Consider the following 22,299-nt stretch of genomic DNA (forward strand, 5'->3'; position numbering starts at 1 on the left):
ACACCAGTCACATTCAGCACATACTTCATTTTGTCATGGTATGCTGAATCCTGTACAACCTGGTCATTTAGCCCCATGGTTTTGATAAGTAACTCAGGATGTAGAGATATTAGTGCATTCCCTCAACTAGGCCTTTTACCTTTTCTAAAAATCACTTTAATTAAGTAGCGAGTGGTGGGAAAATTGCTGGAGAAGGTACTGAGGGATAGGATCTACTTATATTGAGAAAAAATGGGCTTACCAGTGATAGGCAACATGGTTTTGTGCAGGGGAGATCATGCCTTACCAACTTAATAGAGGTCTTTGAGGAAGTGACCAAGTAGATGAAGGAAGGGCTGTTGATGTCATATACATGCATTTTAGTAAGGCATTTGATAAGGTTCCCCATGGTAGACTAATAGAGAAAGTGAAGTCACATGGTGTGCAGGGTATTCTAGCAAGGTGGATAAAGAACTGATTGAGCAACAAGAGACAGAGTAATCGTAGTTGAAGGGAGTTTCTCGAAATGGAGAAAGGTGACCAGTGGTGTTTGAGATGTGGACTTCCCTTTCTCCATTTCGGCTCAGGTTTGGAGGGCCGAAGGGCCTGTTCCTGGGCTGTAAATTTTCTTTGTGACCAGTGGTGTTCCACAGGGATCGCGCTGGGCCATTATTGGTTGTGATATACATAAATGATCTGGAAGAGGGCACGGTTGATATGATCAGCAAGTTTTCAGATGTCACGAAGATTGGTGGAGTAGCAGAAAGCATAAGGGACCGTCAAAGAATACAGGAGAATATAGATAGACTGGAGAGGTGGGCGGAGAAGTGGCAGATGGAGTTCAATCAGACAAATGTGAGGTGATGCATTTAGGCAAGTCTAATTCTAGAGCAAATTATACAATGAATGGAAGAGCCTTGGGAAAAGTTGATAAGCAGAGAGATCTAGGAGTACAGGTCCATTGTACCCTGAAGGTTGCTACACAGGTGGATAGAATGGTCAAGGCGGCATATAGTATGCTTGCCTTCATTGGACGGGGTATTGAGTATAACAGCTGGCAGGTCATGTTAAAATTGTACAAGATGTTGGTTTGGCCGCATTTAGAATACTGTGTACAGTTCTGGTCACCACATAACCAAATGATTGTGGATGCTTTGGAGAGGGTGCAGAGAAGGTTTACGAGGATGTTGCCTGGGATGGAAGATGCTAGCTATGAAAAGAGGTTGAGTAGGTTAGGTTTCTTTTCATTAGAAAAAAGGAGATTGGGTGTCCTGATTGAGGTTTACAAAGTCATGAAGGGTATAGACAGGGTAGATAGAGATAAGCTTTTTCCCAGGGTGAAGGATTCAATAACGAGAGGTCACGCTTTCAAAGTGAGAGGTGAAAAGTTTAGGAGGGATACACACGGCAACTACTTTACACAGAGGGTGGTGGGTGCCTGGAATGCATTGCCAGCAGAGGTGGTACAGGCAAGCACGGTAGATGCATTTGGACAGATGCATGAGTAGGTGGGGAGCAGAGGGATACAGAAACTTAGGAATTGGGCCACAGGTTTAGACAGTAGATTTGGATCGGCTCAGGCTTGGAGGGCCAAAGAGCCTGTTCCTGTGCTGTAAATTTTCCTTGTTCTTTGTATGTGCTTCACAAATAGTCTCAAATCATCAATAATAAGGACAGGAGGTTTGTGCTCCATGAAACCAGTACCACTTTACCAGGATGTGCCACTGAAAATCAAACCGTCTGTTAATGGACTGTGAATGCACAAAGACCTCACTGATGTAACCCCATAAGCTTTTTTTTCTGTAGGCTGTTCCATCTGACTTATCTGCAGCAGAATTTGTGTGTGAGACCACACACCCTGAGGTGTTGGGACACTACAATTTACTTTACCTACCCAGGCTGCAGATCACTCATGCCCTGTGACTCACCACATACAGATCCCACCTGTAGACATTCTCCAAAGTGACTATCTAAGTAGGTAACTGCATGTGTGGGGTGAGAGATAAAGGTTCTTGATCATCACTATTCACCTCATCATATATTTCATGTGCCTGTGTCACTGCCAAATAAAATGGCATTTCTTGAGTATTTGACCTATCACAATTACCCCCCACCTACATCCATCTATCACCTTCCCACTTACCTTACCCCAGCCCCACTCCTACCCCCTATTTATCTCTCATCCCCCTTCCCCCTCCACATTCCTGATGAAGGGCTTATGCCTGAAACGTCATCTCTCCTGCTCCTCGGAAGCTGCCTGACATGCTATGCTTTTCTAGCACTACCCCTTTCGGCTCTGACTCTCCAACATCTGCAGTCCTCACTTTCTCCTCAAAGGAGAAAGGCAGAGGCTACGGTTGCGGTGAGGAATTGGGTAGAACACTATTTGCAGTTTGTAAACTCAGAAGAAATTGTGGGATGAGCAGGAAGTGAGAGATAAGGAGGATGATGAGTCAGAAAAAGACTATCATTTTCAATGTTTTCAGCCTCACTGCTAGCATTGGCCTCAGACAACGATGTATAGACTAAAATGCCTATAGTTTCTGGTTCAGAAGCTGCTGCTAATCATTATGCACCACCATATCCCATAAGAGCGAGCAAGATATATCATTGACTTTGGTGTGATCTATTTGGATTTGACTTCTCATCTGAGTCCTAAATGCCTATCCCATATCCGTAAACTGTGATCCCTGAGTTTTGACACCCCGGTCATTGGGAATATCCTTCCTGTGCCTACCTTGTTTAGATTGGATTAGATTCCCTACAATGTGAAAACAGGCCCTTCGGCCCAACCAATCCACACCGACCATCCGAAGAGTAACCCACCCAGAACAATTTCCCTCTGACTAATGGGTAACATGGGTAAATTACACTATGGGTAAATTAGCATGGCCAATCCACCTGACTTGCACATCTTTGGACGGTGGGAGGAAACTGGAGCACCCAGAGGAAACCCACGCAGACACAGGGAGAATGTGCAAACTCCACACAGACGGTCACCCAACGCTGGAATCGAATCTGGGACCCTGGTGCTGTGAGGCAGCAGTGCTAACCACTGGGCCATCATGCCGCCCCATTTAGTTATGTGAGAATTTTACAGATTTGTATGATATGCCCCTCATTCTTTTAAACTACAGTAAATATTTATTCCTGAAGGGCTTTTGCCCGAAACGTCGATTTTGAAGCTCCTTGGATGCTGCCTGAACTGCTGTGCTCTTCCAGCACCACTAATCCAGAATCCAGTAAATATAGTCCTAACTGATCCAGTGTCTCTCCGTATGTTGGCCTTCACAGGAACCTGTTTGGTAAATCTTTGTTGCACTCCCTCCGTAGCCAAAACATCCTTCCTCAGAATGAGGAGACTAAACTGCACAATACGTCAGATGAAGTCTCACCAAGATCATGTAAGATTGCAGAAAGACATCCCTGAACCTGTATTCAAATCCTCTCACAATGAAGTCCAAATAAACATTTATTTTCTTCTTCATTTGTTTCACCTGCAGCGAACTTTTAATGATTGTTGTATAAGGGCCCCCAGATCTCATTGCACCTATCGCTTTCCAATCTATCACCATTCAGATAACAATTTGTCTTCCTGCTTTTACTGCCAAAGTGGATAACCTCACATTTATCCACATTACACTTCATTGCCAACTCTATAAGCTTGTCCAAATCATACTAAAGCATCTCTGCATACTCCTCAAGAGTTCACCTTCCCATCCAGCTTTGTGTCATCTGCAAAGTTGAAGATATTACATTTAGCTCCTTCATCTAAATCATTAATACATTTGTGGATAGCTGGAGTCCAAGCGCTGATCCCTGCGGTACACCACTAGTCACTGGCTGACACTTAGAAAGAGAGCGATTTATTCCCTCTTTTGTTTTTTGTTGTCAGTTAGTTTTCTAATCAATGCACTATCCCCAATCCCATGCAATTACACAGGATTTGCGGCAGTGTTACATATTAGAGTCTCATCTGAAACAATCAATGTTTATAAGAAGTCATGTTGATAGTGATTATTGGTAAGTGAGTGAAGGAAGTGTTGGAAATTGAGCAGTGGGCAGGGTTAGTTTTACATTTGTTAGGATATGGCATCTGAAGAGAGAGTCATTGACGCTGACCACTCAGGTGAGGTCAGTCAACATTTTCTCACACTGTATACAGGTCGTGTTGCATTAATGAAAACACCATTACCTACACCTACCACCTTTACAGTATCTATGTGGAGTTCCTCCTGCTTCTCAAAGAGGATGATTTATGATTTATACCCTGTTGAGCCATTGAGACTATCCCTGTCTACTTGAAACATCTACACAGCAGAATGCATCCCCTCTTTAAGAGGTGGAGTCTAGCTTTAAGTGATGTTAAACTCTTGTAAGCTTGGCCCTGTGCCAAGACATACACCCATTAAACAGTGTGCTTCACACTGAACTGCATTAGAACATAGAACATAACAGTGCTCTACAGGCCCTTCTGCCCTCGATCTATTCTTTTAAACTAGCAGGCAACATGAAACTTGTGTAAAAACCAAAAGAACTGCAGATGCTATAAGTCAGAAACAAAAACAGAAATTGCTGGAAAAGTTCAGCAGGTCTGGCAACACCTGTAAACAGAAATCAGAGTTAAAGTTTCGGCAGCAGTGACCCTTCCTCAGAATTGGACCCTTCCTCACAAAACCCGTGTGGTGCATGTATCAAAATGGGTTGCATTTTGGCTCTGTGGTTAAGATCTCACACCAGTTTTACAATGTATGGAATCACTTCATAAAAACAGTTCCATTTACTGACTGGCACTAAACAATGACATATTCTCAATTTAAGTTGCAAGAAAGATTTCAGTGCCATAAGGTTGAAGTCCAACAACTGTGTAACAATCCCAGCACTAATATTTGCTTTTTTACCCAATGGCCTTAAGGCCAATCTGGGAAACTTGTAATTAAGGCTACAATGACAAAATCTATAGGGTGAATTTGACCAAACATTGGCTGTCGATTTTAGCATGTTTCATTGAGGGTTCCTTTCTGCAAGTTACCCATACTATCCTCCCACACTCACCTCATTACCTATACACTATGCCCCTACGGGGTCCTGCTTGACAGATTCATCCTCACACAACAGGTAAAAGTATTGGCCACTGCTGGGACTTACAGGAATTCCTGACAACAGTACTATTTGTAAAGCTCAGCTGTGCACCTAGTCGAGGTGCCCTGCACATATTATTGCCAAACACCCCAGATAAGAGGAAACTTGGCATTCAGCTTTTTCAGTGGGGACTTGGAGGTGGACAAACAGTGCATGTGTTTGCTCCCCAAGGAGCATACCCTGAGATATTAATAACTGGTGTCCAAAGTGGAGGGCTACAGAAGCAAGCAATGAGCTGGAGTCACCAGGCAACCACCATGACTTTCATGCCAGGAACTGTCACTGTCTAGCTTCTAGCCAGTGGACGGGATATTGGGCAAGTGCATATTAATGAGTTGAAATGATGTAAAAATGAAGATGTTAACATGTGCTCATGCATGCAGATAGACTTCTCACCAGTCTCTAACGAGATTCTAGTCTCACCATTCAACACCTGATAAGAAAATGAGACTTTTTGCTGATGATGTCGTGAATCTGCTTGCTGCCAATCTTACTTGATTTTCACAACTTTCTCATTAATGCCTGTCATTCAGAGGCATGCGAGGTTCCATCTTTAATTGCACATGCATTTTGGTTGTCAACGTTTTAACATGGAAGAAAGCATGAACAACAGCAAACCAGCCAATTACATTTGCCATAGCACTACTGTGCCTCCAAAGGGTGCAGACAGAAACAACTATTAGGTCATAATCATTGTACTGCCATCATTATAATACATTCTAGCATGTCAATGAAAAATATAACTCAGAGGTATGTACAATGGATTTGTTATTGCACACATGATCGTATCCTTCAAAGTCAGAATCTTTATTTTTATTCATTTTTGTGATGTAAGCATTGCTGGCAAGAGTATTTAATTATCAACCCTAATTGCCCTTGACTAGAGGATGGGGAGCAGACTTTTTTGGGCTGGTGTAATCTGTATAGTACAGATACACCCAAATGTGGTGAGGAAGAAAATTACTAGAATTTGATCCAGTGACAGTGAAAGAATAGCGATATACTTCTAAGTCAGGGTAATGTGTCACTTGGGGACAAACTTGCAGGTGATAATGTTCCCAAGTGACGCCCACCATTTTCCTTCTAAATGACAGAGGTCACAGGTTTGGAAGATGTTATTCATTTGATACTAGAAATCAGCTTCTTATATGACTTTTATACTTAGGTAATCTAATGTGAATGAAGAAGATTAGGAATTTGTTATTTGACATTCTGCAAATATTTTGGCAACATTTACTTTTGTTCATTAATAATTAATAAATCTTTAATTTGACTCCAAAAGTGTATTATCATCTCTAAGATGAGTGGGAAAAAACCTGCAATTGTACAGCACCTTCCATAAGCGAAGGGCATCTCAGAACACTTGATTACTAGTTGAGTACTTGTGATATGTAGTCACTGTTGTAATGTAAGAAATGGTAATTTTATACACTGGATTGAATTGACCAGCCCGGACTCTGACCTTTTGTGTACTGCAGTATTCGCTCAAGCAGGACTGGATACTTGGTGATCCGCTGGGTGACAAGAAGTATACACTCTGGTACACCAAGGCGTCGGACCAGCAGATTGTTGCTTTGTTGCTATAGAGGATAAAGAATGGAAATGAGTCTTTTGTTCTTTCATACTTGTTTTGTTCGGCAAAGAAAAGTGATTAATCAGATCTTACCCTGATAAAGTTTTGGAACTTCTTATTTTGTTGTTGAAGTTCTTTAAAGAAACTAACTGCCTCTTTGTGGTGGCTACAGAAATCACCATAGGTTTGCTTCAATTTATTGCCGTTTTCACCTGCAAACTAAGCACAAAAGATGTTCATTATCAATTAAAGGGTCAATCACCATGGATTCCATTTATATATATTTCCAAATAAAACACTTGGATGGAATTTCCTTGTGTGATTCTTTAAGGAAGTTAGAGATTAAAGAAAATTGGCTTCTCACTGTACAGGGCTAGATTTATAGGCCATTGTGGTTGTAAAAGACTGGGTATGGGGTGAGAAGCCCACCATTGATTCCCACAGCCACCCTCCAGTAATTGTAATCTGGGATGAGTGTGAACAGCTTTCTCAGAAGGCGGCCCTGCATTACAGACCTTCCAGCAGTGGTAGTCATTAAGCTAAGAAGCTATGAAGCTGTGGGCTTTTGAGTCTTATCGGGGGAGATTGACTTCAAAAGACTAAGAAAAGAGTTAGAGTGAGGGTGTGGGAATGATCTTTATATGGGTATGCTTGGTACCTATGATGGGACCAGGGAGCCTTAAGAACAATTCAACATTTCTTGCTGTACATCAGTCACTGCAGCTTGACTGGCATACTTTCCTCATGACATGAACCTCCTGCTACTGTGGGTAAAATATAGGCATTGCAATGAGGCCCTTTAATAGTCATTAATGAACAGGATCAATGGGAGTGATGCCCCCACCATAACCTGTAAAATTTCAGACAGGTAGGGAACAACTAGGAGGCAGCAGTAAGGACATCTACCAGATTTTGTGTGAGTCCATGCCTACACATTCCTTTTGGAGGGGTGTTTAAAATCTAACCTATAATGTACGATCATATCTATCAGAATTAGAACATAGAACATAGAACATAGAACAATACAGCACAGAACAGGCCCTTCGGCCCACGATGTTGTGCCGAACTTCTAACCTAGATTAAGCACCCATCCATGTACCTATCCAAATGCCGCTTAAAGGTCGCCAATGATTCTGACTCTACCACTCCCACGGGCAGCGCATTCCATGCCCCCACTACTCTCTGGGTAAAGAACCCACCCCTGACATCTCCCCTATACCTTCCACACTTCACCTTAAATTTATGTCCCCTTGTAACACTCTGTTGTATGTCCAAAGTATTCACATACAATGAATTACATTGCACTTTGTCTCCATTAGAGAGGTTAAAGGGAACATCTTAAATGCAAGAGATTTTGGATGTGAGTAATTGGTGATTAGCTTTAGGTCACCAAGGTCATGGAGTCGCAGGATCATTATAGCACAGAATGAAACAATTCAGATCATTAAATCCATGCCAGCTTTATGTACAGCAATCCAGACACCCCTGGTTCTTGCACTCTGTCCTGTAGCCATGCCAGTTTATCTCCATTGGGTGCATTTGACGTCACACATCCCAGACATCATCCTGTTATGCATACTTTAAATTTACAGTTTATTATTCTTTTTGCTTCAGTGACAGTGATTAAAGTCAAATTCTAATATTGTTTTTTTAAAAGCCTTGGATCCAAATTATTTGTATTTTTTAAAAGTCATTCATTTTTGGGACATGGGCATTGCTGGCTGGCCAGCATTTATTGCCCATCCCTAGCTGCCCTTGAGAAAGTGGTGGTGAGTTGACTACTTGTACAGTTGCAGTCCACCTGTTTTGATTAGACCCTTTGGGAGGGAATTCCAGGACTTTGACCCAGCAACAGTGAAGGCAAGGTGAAATATTTGCAAGTCAGGATGGTGAGTTGCTAGGAGGGGAAACTGAAGGCGGCAGTGTTCCCATATCTGCTGCTGCCCTTGTCCTTATAGATGGAAATGGTCATGGGTTTGGAAGATGCTGTCTAAGTATCTTTTGTGAATTTCTGCAGTGCATCTCATAGATATTTTACACTGCTGCTACTGAGTATTCGCTGTGGTGGGAGTGGATGCTTGTGGATATAGTGCCAATCAAGCAGCTGCTTTGTGTTAAATGGTGTCAAGTTTCTTGAGTCTTGTTGGAGCTGCACTCATTTGGCAGGTATGGGGTATTCCATCACACACCTGACTTGTGTCTTGTAGACGGTGGACAAGCTTTGGGAAGTCTGGAGGTAAGTATGGCGGCACAGGAATAGGTCCATCCAACATAAGTTGTAGAACAAGAAGTAAAATATGTGGTTTTGGCTCTGGTCCAGTTTTGAATAGGAGGGTACAATGAAATTGTACCTAACCTGCAAGTTAAATAGGACCCTATTGTCTTTGGCTGTGTCTTTGCCACCTGTTCAGTTGAGTAGCTTAGCAAATCTGTCAAGGCCCAGCTCTTCAAGGATGTGTAAGCAAGCTGGGTCACTTTAATCATCCATTTGCCTGGTTTCTGATGGACAGATAGGGTTAAAATTAACCCAGTAATTTAATTGTGCAATAGAAATCAGAAAATTAAATCCTAATATCATGTCAGAACAATGAGAACCTGAGATAGTCTTAAGAAGTCTCAATATTTTTAATACTATGAAGTATTGACTGAAATCATATTCATTCAAAGCTGGCACATTTCCTTTACTGTAGCAACATTTAACTAAAACGTAGTATTTACTCATCCATCTCTTTCAGCATGCCATGAAGTGGAAGTAAGACTTTTAACGTAACTAAGAATGATTAGCCATAGTCTTAACATGCTGCTCCTCGGATGCTGCCTGAACTGCTGTGCTCTTCCAGCACCACTAATCCAAAATCTGGTTTCTAGCGTCTGCAGTCATTGTTTTTACATAGTCTTAACAGACCACATGGTCGCTCTCTCACTAGACAGAGTCAACTATTAAAGGTTTAACCTGAAGGTCACCACACCTCAGGTGGGCAGATAGCACCGTATTGTTGAAAATGTGTCTGTCCCACAAATAGCAACCATTCAGCTGGAACTTTAGTATTTCTTGTGTACTAATTTACCGTTTCTGAATGCAACAATTGAAGATATTCTTACTTTTCATTTAGTGCTAACAAAAATGATGTTGCAAGACTTAAAAGGCACAGTGCTGGAGAATTGCTCCATAGGTATCAGGGATTGTGCAGTGGCTTGCCAGAGTGGCACTCTTCATACGTGAGTCTGAACAATGTCCTGGCAAAGTATTCAACCACAGAAGACATCTTTGACAGCCTGAAGCTATACTCGACTGACACCTACTAATGCATACTTTCCAACATGACTGTTTAATAATTACTGGGGTGAGAATTGAGTCTAATATTTCCCACGTCTTCTGTAAAGCTATTGTTGTAGCATCCCTGGCTGAGGTTTAAGTCAGCGCCAGTATCAATTCACTAGACACCATTTGATGAATACTGGACCTTTTTAATTTCTATGGCTCAGTTCCATAATACTAGGGTAATCATGAGAGCCAAATTTACATTTTATTTTTATTCATAATAATTCATTTTACTTTGGAAATACTTTGGGTTCACTTATCCTAACGTTACCTGTTGTAAAAGGATATCGCCAATCCTATTGATAAAAAAGTTCCTTTCGCTGTCCTCCTCAAAAGACTCCCGCCTTCTCTCTTTTAAGCAGAAAAAAAACTGCTTGTGAATTTCTAAGAGCTCATCTAAAGATGGAAATATTTTGTCAATGGTATTGTGATCTAATTGCAGCTCCTCCTTCATGCCCTTCCTAAAAATTTCTGACATTATCTCCAGTGTCCGAATGTGGTGCATCTCTGTCTGCATCAGCTCTGAAAGTGAAGAAGAAACATTTTAATTTAAAAAAAAATGTGCAGATGCTTGAAATCTGAAACAAGAACATAAATTTCTGGAAAATATCAGCAGGCCTGGCAGCATCTGTGGTCAGGAAGCAGAATTAATGTTTCATGTCCAGTGACCTTTCTTCAGAACTGAAGGCAGCTTACTGGACCTGAAACATTAATTCCACTTTCTCTCCACAGATGCTGCCAGACTTGCTGAGTTTCTCTAACATATAATTTAAGAACATTAGAGTTTAAGTCTTGAAACTCCACCCATGATGACTTTATCTGCAGGTATCAGTAGAATGCCATGACATACTTTGGGTTGTGAAACCCATAAGTAGTGAAAATGACACAGGCTCTGAAGAATTACAGTAGCGCTCTCACAGTTTAGAAGTTTGAGGGAATTTTATGAAGGAGACAGCAATCTTGGCTGCCAGCTAGAGAGATACTGGACCACTACTACATGCTGATCAAGTAGTTAAGATTTGGGCTCCCACAGGACTCCAGAGTCAGGAAGTCCCATCTGCTGCCAGCTGCCAGCCAAACAGAGATCAGCAACTATGTTGTTCAACAGTGACACCTTCTAAAAGAGGTACCTGCAGAGATAATGGATTCACTGGTTATGATTTTCCAAAATTCTTTATATTCTGCAAGGCTTCAAGGAATCCGAAGGCAGCAGATATACTAGCACTTTTCACGAAAGGAGACAGAAAACAAGGAACAACAGACATCAGCCACTGGGAAAATGTTAGAATCTATGGGTAGCACGCTGACTCAGTGGTTAGCACTGTTGCCTCACAATGCCAGGGACCTGGATTTGATTCCAACATCAGGCAACTGTCTTTGTGGAGTTTGCACATTCTCCCTGTGTCTGCGTGGGTTTCCTCCCACAGTCCAAAGATGTGCAGGTTAGGTGAAATGGCCATGCTAAAATTGCTCTTAGTGTTCAGGGATGTGTAGGTTAGGTGCATTAGTCAGGGGTAATGTAAAGTAATAGGGTAGGAGAATGGGTCTGGGTGTGGACTTGGGCCAAATGGCCTGTTTCTGCACTGTAGGGATTCTATGATAACAATGCATTTTCAAGATCATAGTATGATCAAACTCAGCATGACTTTCTGAAGGGGAATAATGAGAAATTCATTACAGCTTTGTGAAGGTATAACTAGCACTTTAAACAAAGGAAAACTAGCAGATGCAGTATACATGGATTTCCAAAAGGCATTCAAAAACATGCCACAGGTAAAAGTGTAATAAGATAGATATGGGTTCATTACTTTGATGAAGTATAACAGTATGGGCAATGCTGTCTGTATGGCATGCTTGTGTGTTGTGGAATTTCCATGTATTAAAACACAAGGCTTTGTTCTTTGAAGACAGACCATTAAACATAGTAATGGAAGAAGGTGATTCAGACCATTGAGTCTGCTTCACCATTCAGTGGGATCTTGGCTGATCTGATCATCCTTAGCTCCATTTTACTGCCTTATCTTCATAACCCTCAATTCCCTCACTGATTAAATATTTGCCTTGAATAGAGACTAATTGATCCACCCTCTATAGCTCCCTGTGGTAACTAATTCCATAGATTCAGTATCCTCAGAGAAAAAGTCCTCAGTCAGAAAAAAACAGCTTCGCGTACTGTGCCTCTTTCAATACAATAAAATAGGTGACAGCCAGTCTCTGGTTCATTTCTCAGAGCAATGCTTTGACAGAATTTAAATAAAGCTTTTCATTAAATGCTGCATTCTTCACAGAAGAGTCTCTATCAATCAGAATTCACTTGTCAACCAACCAATCAGCGCTCTATTTTCACACAGTATGAATGTTAATTTCCCTTTACTTCAGTATTTCCTAGTCCCAGTGAATGCAAATCAAAAAAAAAATGCTTTTACAAATGTGTATCTTTTCTGCATTTCTGTACTGCAAATGATAATAGTAGCGTAATGGTGGATTGGCTTTGAATAGAATGCAGAGAGTGAGATAAACAGGAATATTTTTCAATTTTGCACGCTACAATTAGGGGAATGCTTCAAGGATCAGTGCTGGCCCTTTAGATATTTACAATCTATATTGATGAATTAGGTGATGAGACAGAGTGCAATGTATCTAATTCTGCTGACAGTACAAAGTTAGATGGGAATTCAAGCCATGAGAAAAACACAAAGACACAGACTGGTTAAGCAGGCAATGATACAGCAGATGGAGTATACATTAGATTAGATTCCCTACAGTATGGAAACAGTCCCTTCGGTCCAACAAATACACACTGATCCTCTGAAGAGAGTCTACCCAGACCCAGTTCCCTATCAAATATTTACCCCTGACTAATGCACCTAACAGGATGGGCAATTTAGCATGGCCAATTCACCTGACCTGCACACCTTTGGAATTTGGGAGGAAACCGGAGCTCCTGGAGGAAGCCCACACAGAAGTGGGGAGAATGTACAAACTCCACAGTTAGACAGTTGCTCAAGGCAGGAATCAAACCTGAGTCCCTGGTGCTGTGAGGCAGCAGTGCTAACCGCTGAGCCACCATGCCGCTCTATATGGATAATGCAGAAACATAAGAGGTTATTTATTTCGATAGAAGGAACAAAAAAGCAGACTTTTTTTTTAAAAAGGGTGTTAACATGTAAATGTTGATGTTCAAAGAGATTTGAGTTACATATACAACAAATATCATGTCATTTTATGAAACAATTAGAAAGGCAAATTACATCTTTATTGTTTAGTGATTGGAGTCCAGAAAAAATTGGAAGTTTTGCTGCAATAGTACAGAACTTTAGTGAGACCACCTGGAGTACTGTACCCAGTAATTTAAAGTAGTATACGTGTTAGAGGTTGTACAGCAAATGTTCAATTCATATTTTCCTGGGTTGTTTTGTGTAAACAGGCTGAGTAATGCCTGCTGGAGGTTAGAAGAATGAGCAGTAATCTCATTGAAAGGTACAGGGTGCAGTTTGGACTTGTCAGAATAAACACCAAGAGGGTGACGCACAGCGGTACTCTCAGGATAAGGGGCTGATCACTTAGGAGAAATCTCATAATTTAAAAAGTTCTATCCAATAATGACGCAGGTGTCTCATCAAGACAGAGACTTTCATATCTGCCAGTGGATCAATTGTTACAGTGAGCAGGAGTAGAATTGAGACAGAAGATCAGCCATGATAATATTGAATGGTGGACCAGGGACGAGAGGCCAAATGGTCTCCTCCTGCTCCTGTCTTTTCTGTAATGTTCTAACGAAAGATAAGTTTAGACAATAGAAGTGTAAATTAATAAACAGTAAATTAAAACAGTGATCATAAAATATTTTTATCAAAGACTGATAAATATTTTGAATAATCTATTTGGCCACTTTGTATAGCAAACTATTGCAGGATGTTATGGCAAAAAAACGAAAGAACAAAAGCACCCTTAATACCAAGATGGCGGCAGAGTAGGATTCTCAAGTCGGAGCTCCTCTGCTCACCAATTCCTTTAACTTTTTCTTTCTCTTTTACTCCTCCTCCTAGCTTTCGTTTCTTCCCACCCCCAAATTTTGACTGCCCTGCCCTTCCTAGACAGTGGAATCGAGAGAACAGGTCGTGACTGGAGCTTGGGAGGGAGCAAAGCGCTTTGTCCGAGTCCAGCAGTGATGGCGGACAGAGCACAGGCCAGGTTCTGCGGGCGTGAGCAAACAGGTTTGTAGGCCGAAACCCACAGCGACAGTGGAGCAAGAAAGGGCCAAGACCCACGGCGGAGCTAGCAGGTTGGGACCCACAGTGGTGGCAAAGTGAGTGGGCTGACTCGTCGGCCAGGTTCCATAGCGGTGGCAAAGTGAGAGGGTTGGTTCCTGGAGCGGCGGCGAAACAGGTGCGTGCTGGAGCCAGACAGGCAGCCAAGTGAGTCTTGAACCGAGGCCAACACACGGAGGAAACGTGGCCTTCTGTTCTGGGGCCAGCCGACACGGAATCATGTTGGAGAGGGACTGGAACTTAAGTCCTTATAGTCACTTTCTATTATCATTCTGGATTTTTTAAACTCTGTTCCCATGCTAACCTTTTTTTTAACTCTGTAACCACACTTAAAGTATCTGTATCTAGGTTTTTTGTACCTACGATGGCACTGATAGGCAACATTACAAACATTTCACTGCATTCATTCAAGTTCACATGACAACAAAGGCTATTCTATTCTAGGTAAAAACAATGACTGCAGATGTTGGAAACCAGATTCTGGATTAGTGCAGCTGGAAGAGCACAGCAGTTCAGGCAGCATCCGAGGAGCAGTAAAATCGACGTTTCGGGTAAAAGCCCTTCATCAGGATATTGTAGAACAATAGAGTGATCAATTTCACTTGATCAACTAGTCTCTCCCAAACATTTTTTATGTCCCCATCTGCTGAACTTATGATTGTTTATAATGATCAATGAGGAAAAAATATTTTGGACTATTCTTTAATATTTTATAATAATTTGAAAGAACTCAATAGCTCCTGGCTAAATATTTGTATTTAAATTAAAAAAATACAAAATTAAACCTTTCAGAAATGTCAATTACTATTCAAGCAGCCACTAATGCAATGTTATTAAAATTGAACACTTACCGTAAATAACATCTTGTCGCTTTATCAGATCTTTCTGTTGTTTACTACTAAATGCATGATCAACAGCAAGACTCCAGGACTCAGCTTTAAACTCCTGTGCATCAAACTCAAGGTCTCCACGCACTGAAGGGACTACAGTATCTGGTAAAATTAAAATTAAGGTCAGTGACTTCCAATTAATATTTTACTTGAATCCTAACTGCTTGAACACACTATATGTTAACTCCCTACTTACCAATACTCAAGTATCCCAACCGTCTCTTTCATATTCTTTTAAATAATTCAAAAGTGCAAATAAAAAAAAATCAACCCCTTTGAATGGGATCCTGATGTATTCTTGTAATGAAACCAGAACATATTAAATTAAAATACTATTTCTAATGCTGATGCACTTCAGCTCCTCTGGAGTTATTTATCTGTAATGAATGAGAATTCTTATCATGGACCACCCGAATGTATGAGGCTGTCTGCTCTATTGCTCACAGAGTACAGGACCAGCTTGGTCAGATGTCATAGGCCACTTGGAGAAGTCTTAAACAAGATGGAAATTCTTGCATGTTAGCAGCTAATTACAAGTGATGTATATTATGTATTATATGCTGTCTATTATGACAAAGACTGAGAAAGACCTGGATTGATTGATTTATTGTCATGTGCACTGAGGTACAGTGAAAAGTTTTGTTTACATCAGTACAGGTTACATTGCATAGAGTGTGCACTATGGTGAGATTGACATTAGTAAGATACGCATTATTTGAGGCCAGAGAGTCCATTCATCAATCTGGGGTGGCACGGTGGCTCAGTGGTTTGGCACTACTGCCTTACAGCACCAGAGACCTGGGTTTGATTCCAGCCTCGGGCAACTGTGTGGAGTTTGCACATTCTCCACGTGTCTGCGTGGGGTTCTTCCAGCAATCCAAAAGATGTCATGTTAGGTGAACTGGCCATGCTAAATTGCCCATAATGTTCAGGGATGTGCAGCTTAGGTGCATTAATCAGGGGTAAATGTAGAGTAATAGGGTGGGGGAATGGGTCATTCTTTGGAATGTCAGTAGGGACTTGTTGGGCCAAATGGCCTGTTTCCACACTGTAGGGATTCTATGATCTAATAACAGCCAGGAATAAGCTATGTGTTCAGGCTTCTCTATCTTTTGCCTAATGGAAGAGGTTGTAGGAGATTAGATTAGATTCCCTGCAGTGTGGAAACAGGCCCTTCGGCCCAACAAGTCCACACCGATCCTCCAAAGAGCAATCCATTCCCCTACATTTACCCCTGACTAATGCAACTAACACTACGGGCAAATTAGCAATCCACCTAACCTGCACATCTTTGTGACTGTGAGAGGAAACCAGAGCACCCGGAGGAAACCCCACACAAACATGGGGAGAAGTGCAAACCTCCATACAGTTGCCGGAGGCGGGAAGTGAACCCGGGTCCCAGGTGCTGTGAGGCAGCTGTGCTAACCCCTGAGCCACCGTGCCGCCCTATGATAGGTTTTATTCCTTTGAGATCCTAGACTGTTCCCACACCAAGTCAATATGACATCATAATCCTCAGTATTAGCCCTTTAGACTCTGACACAACTTTGTGTACTCAAAATATTTAATCAGTCAATACACTCCATCTGGTTAACCTTAATTTTAATAGATGTACTTGGAAAGGGATTGGACAGATAGGAGAGGAATATAGAAAATAGGAGCAGAGCTAGTCTATTCAATCCTTCAAGCCTGCTCCATCATTCAATATGATCACGGTTGATCACCCAACTCATTCGTCTGTTCCTGCTTTTACCCCCCATCCTTTGATCTCTTTAGCCCTAAAAATTATATCAACCTTCTTCATGAAAACATTCACTATTTTGGTATCAACCTCTTTCCACGGCAGATAATTCCACCAGCTCATTGTGCTCTGCATGAAAAAGATGCTCTTGATCTCAGTCCCAAATAGTTTATTCTATATCCTTAAACTGTGGCCTCTGGTTCTGAACTCCCCAGTCGTCAGGAACACCCTTCCTACATTTACCCTGTCTGGTCCTATTAGAAATGTTTAGCCTTTTATAATATACAACTTATCCCCTCATCATTTTTCTTAACTCCAGTGTCTCCAGAAGCTAGAGAAAAAGCTGGAGGACCTTGGGAAAAATGTAGCGTTGTGGACAAGGAAACAGGTGATAGAGACAATTGAACCATAATAGAAAAGCTGACGAACTCCTCAAACTTGCAGATGTGGTGAGAATGGATAGGGCATAACAAAAGGTTTAAGGAGACAGTTGTTGTAAAACAAGGGAATTACCTTTCATTCTAGGATGACTCTGAAATAAGTAGTCCTGGCAGATTGTTATAAGTCCCAAAATTGTTTGACATAGTCCAGAAAGGTTTTGTAATGGATGACTAAACCAGTTGTATAATGTCAAATCTACACCATTTGTCTTGTGGGATCAAAGATGGGCTTGTGCCAAGAAGAATAATAGAATAGGACAAGGTAGGTTAAGAGTGAAAAAAAAAATGTTACTAGAGGCAAAGGTCGAGGGAGTGAGGTATTGATTAGACATATGGACATAGCTTAAGGATTATGGTGAAATGAAGCCAAAGGTTACAGTAATTAGTTGTTTGGAGGGGATTGGGGTGATTACCAAATAGATTGTTTCCATGTCATACCTGTGTTATGAGATGATGCTTTAAGGTTTCTGAAGTCTGTGTTTAGCCAGTTGATCAGTGTAACTACTGAATAGTTTGTTTAATGTAAACATGTAACACTTGCATGAAACAACTGAACACCAAGTTTCAAAGTTTATTCACCAAATAGGCCACAGACAGTAACTGCAGCAACATCAAAACTCAAGCAGACTTTTTAATAAGCGTCAGGGTGAGATTAAAACAAATGGCCCCAACTTTGCAAAGGAGGGCTTCCTGAAGAAGGGCTTATGCCTGAAACGTCGATTCTCCTGCTCCTTGGATGTTCCTGGCCTGCTGTGTTTTTCCAGCACCACATTTTTCAACAAAGGAGGTAATGAGCATGGAGAAGATACCATGGACAGGTCAGTGACTCAAGACCTTCCCAGGAGCTCCAGAAATGTTGAAGGACTTTGAAAGGAATATGAACATGATATCTGTCTTGCGTTGTTAAAGTGTTATTCATGAATGACATGAAAGAAACTGACTGCTAGATACAAAAAAATGCACCAATTATATTAAAATCAGGTCACACCACCAGTGAGTCACTATTTTCTTGAAAGGTATGCAACTGTGAAAGATGCTCACCCTCTAATGCAAGCGATTCTGTTGAAGGAGATGAGTCCATTGTTTGAAACAGTTCCTCAGACTGTGACTTGTTCCTGGAAACATAGCTATCCACCTCTATGTCCATCGACTCCATGATTCTTCTAAAAGACAAAAAAAAGTTTCACATAATAATTAAATCAACTGAGGAGGCAGCAAGCAGGAATGAAAAAAGGGGAAGCAATGGATGTAATATATATGGATTTTCAGAAAGTGTTTGATAAGGTACCACACATCAAGCTACTTAATAAGAGGATTGGCTACTGATAGAAAACAGAGAGTTGGAATAAAGGGGCATTTTCAGGATGACAACATTTAACTATTGGAATGCCACAGGGATCAGTACTGACACTACAATTATTTACATATAACAATGATTTGGATGAGGAATGTAAATGTGCTATAGCAAAGTTTGTGGATGACACAAAAATAGATGTGAGGACAAGTGAAGAATATGACTCAAAAATGCTGTAGAGGAAGATCCAGAGCCTAAGTGAATGGATATAAACTAGCCATAAGAAATATAATTTAGGAAAATACTGCGGCAGGAAGAATAGAAGACTTGAATATTACTTTAATGGAGAAAGACTTCAGAAAGCTACAGGACAGAGAGCTTTGGGAATGCTCATGAATTACAAAAAGTTAGCATTCACATTCAGTGAGTAAAAGGGAAGGCAAATGGAATGTTGTCCTTCACTTCAAAAGGAATGAAATATAAAAATAGGGAGGGTTTGCCAAAACTATATAAGGCATTAGCCAGACTACAGCTGGAATATTGTGAAAAGTTTTGAGCTTATAAAGAGAAGAGTCCAGAGAAGGTTCATTAGACTGGTTTTGGGAAGTGAGCCCAGCCACGAGAGTGAAGTTTCATTGGGGGAGCATTTCGGGAGTAGTGACTCATAATACTGTGAGTTTTAAGATACTCATCGATAGGGATAACAACAATCTATGGGTGAATACGTTAAACTGGGGGCAGGCAAACTACGACCATATTAGGCAGGAACTGGAGAATTTTGATTGGAGGCAGCCGTTTGAGGGTAAATTCACATTGGACATATGGGATTATTTCAAACTGCAGTTGACAAGAATTTAGTCGTGGCATGTTCCTGCGAGAATGAAAGATAACTATGTCAAGTTATATGAACCTTGGATGACCAGAGATGTTATGACTTTGGTCAGAAAGAAACAGGAAAAATACATAGGTCTAGGAGGATGGGAACTGATGAAGCTCTTGAACTATATAAGAAAGGTAGGAAAGAACTTAAACATATGCATTTAGAAACAAATGGACTTATTAGTGATAAACAGTGTGGTTTTGTGCAGGGGAGGTCATGCCTCACTAACTTGATCGAGTTTTTTGAGAAGGTGACAAAGATGACTGATGAGGGAAAAGCAGTTGATGTTGTCTACACGGACTTCAGTAAAGCCTTTGACATGTTCCCTCATGGAACACTAGTACAAAAGGTGAAGTCACATGGTATCAGGGGTGAGCTGGCAAGATACATATAGAACTGGCTTAGTTATAGGAGACAGCGGGTAGTGGTGGAAGGATGCTTTTCGGAATGGAGGGCTGTGACTAGTGGTGGTCCACAGGGATCAGTGCCGGAACTTCTGCTGTTCATGATCTACATAAATGATCTAGCTGGTCTAATTAGTAAATTTACAGATGATACAGTGATTGGTGGAGATGTGGATAGTGAGGTGGATTGGTCAAGTACAGGTGGAAATGAAACAGTGAATGGCAGAACCCTTAGGAGTATTGATATGCAGACAGACCAGGGTGTGCAGTTCCACAAATCACTGAAGGTGGCAGCACAGGTAGGTAAGTCGGAAACAAGGCTTATGGCATGCTGTCTTCATTAGAAGGGGCATTCAGTATAAGAATAGAGAAGTTATGCTGCAGCTTTATGGAACTTTAGTTGGGCCACACTCTGAATATTGTGTACAGTTCTGGTCATCACACTACCACAAGGATATGGATGCTTTGGAGAGGGTACAGAAAAGTTTACCAGGATGTTGCCTGGTATGGGGGATTTTAGCTGTGAAGCAAGGTTGGATGGACTGGGTTTGTTTTCACTGGAACGCAGGAGGTTGAGGAGTGACCTAATAGAAGTTTAAAAGATTGTGAATGGCATGGATAAAGTGGAAAGTATGAGGCCTTTCCCCAGGGTACAGAGGTCAATTACTAGGGGATAGAGATTCAAGGTGCAAGGCAGCAAGTTTAAGAGAGATCTGTGCGGCATGTTTTTCTGTTTTTCACATGAAGGATGGTGAGTGCCTGGAACACATTGCCAGAGGAGGTGATGGAAGCAGACACAATAGCCACATTCAAGAAGCACTTGGATAAATACATGAATAGGAAGGGAGTAGAGGGATATGGATCCTGTAAGTGAAGACAGTTTTAGCATGGAAGGGCGAAATGTGGCAGTGCAGATTTGGCGGGCCAAAGGACCTGTTCCTGGTCATTTTCTTGTTCTTTGTTGATACCAGGTATGGAGGGACTGTCTTATGATGAGAGTTTGGTAGGTTGGGCCCGCACTCATTGAAATTTAGAAGAATGAGAGGTGACCTTATTGAAACATACAGAATTCTTAGGGAACTTGACAGGGCAGATATGCAAATTTTGTTGTCCTGTTGTAGGACAGTCTAGGACCAGAGCACTTTACCTTATTGTAAGGAGTCGCACACTTAAGACATAGATGAGAAATTTACTCTCTCAGAGGATAGCGAATCTGTGGAACTCTTTATTGTAGACAGCTGTTGAGGTTGGGTCTTTAAGTATATTCAAGGCTGAGGCAGACAGACTTTAAATTAAATAATCAAAGATTATAGGGATAAGGCAGACATGTGGAGTTGAGGATAATCAGAGCAGCCATGATATCAGTAAATGTCAGAGCAGACTCAATGGACTGAATGGCCTATTTCTGCCCCTACATTTTACGATCTCATCATGATATGTTCAACAAGGTTTACAATATTTAGAAGGAAAACAATTATGCTTACCTGTCTATACCAATACTAGAAGCACTCTTTGACAATGGCTGATGTTGTAGTGAGATTTCTCGTTTGAGAGCAGAAAGTCCAATAGGCAAGGATGATGAGGTGGAGTTCATTGATAGGAATGCAGACTGTGAAGCATCCTTAAGTGAATTTGCTATTGAAACAACAGACATTTTAATAGTTTAAACAGAAGCCTTTGTTGATGTTCGGTATATCAAGTAGACAATGTGGTCTGTCACCCTAATGAACATGGCATCAGTAACTTTGTAAATGCATATTTACAAAGGAGGAGCGAAGGACTTTTGGGAAGTCATATATTTGTGCGGTTGGGTTACCCGAAACACTACTCGGGTAGTGTCTCACACCCACCCTCCTCCTCTCACCAAAGAAAAAGGACCTGTGCGCCAGTTTGGTAAGATAACGAGTTTTTTTTTTAGTTTTTCTTATTCTTTATTTTTTCAACAGTCTCTTTGGGAATTTAGAATAGTGGGAATGGAGGTTAGGGCAGTTGAATGTTCCACCTGCAGAATGTGGGAGTTAAGGGTCACCACTAGTGTCCCTGCTGACGACATGTGTGGGAAGTGCACCCCAACTCAAGCTCCTCGAAAACCGCGTTAGGGAGCTGGAGCTGGATGAACTTCGGATCATTCAGGAGGCAGAGGGGGTTATTGAGAGGAGTTACAGGGAGGTAGTCACTCCTAAGTACAAGAAAAAGGCAAATGGGTTACAGTCAGGGGACTGAAAGGGAACCGGCAGGCAGTGCAGGGATTCCCCTCAACAATAAGTATACCGTTTTGGATACTGTTGGTGGGGGGGACTTACCAGGGGAAAGCAGTGGGGTACAGAGCTCTGGCACAGAGTCTGTACCTGCAGCTCAGAAAG

At 41.4% G+C, this 22,299-nt stretch overlaps 1 protein-coding gene across 1 annotated transcript in view; it reads right to left on the reverse strand.

Moving 5' to 3' along the window:
* arhgef28a (Rho guanine nucleotide exchange factor (GEF) 28a) overlaps nucleotides 1-22,299 on the reverse strand; it is a 462,887-nt gene that overhangs the window by 153,137 nt on the left and 287,451 nt on the right. The window contains exons 21-26 of the mRNA XM_072548108.1: nucleotides 21,421-21,571; nucleotides 18,400-18,521; nucleotides 15,139-15,279; nucleotides 10,288-10,538; nucleotides 6,788-6,913; nucleotides 6,584-6,701 (exon numbers count right to left, since the gene is read on the reverse strand). Of these exons, the coding sequence (XP_072404209.1) occupies nucleotides 6,584-6,701; nucleotides 6,788-6,913; nucleotides 10,288-10,538; nucleotides 15,139-15,279; nucleotides 18,400-18,521; nucleotides 21,421-21,571 (909 nt within the window). The remainder of the gene's footprint in view (nucleotides 1-6,583; nucleotides 6,702-6,787; nucleotides 6,914-10,287; nucleotides 10,539-15,138; nucleotides 15,280-18,399; nucleotides 18,522-21,420; nucleotides 21,572-22,299) is intronic.

The sequence above is a fragment of the Chiloscyllium punctatum genome, chromosome 2 (genome assembly GCF_047496795.1).
Source record: "Chiloscyllium punctatum isolate Juve2018m chromosome 2, sChiPun1.3, whole genome shotgun sequence".
Classification (NCBI taxonomy): domain Eukaryota; kingdom Metazoa; phylum Chordata; class Chondrichthyes; order Orectolobiformes; family Hemiscylliidae; genus Chiloscyllium; species Chiloscyllium punctatum.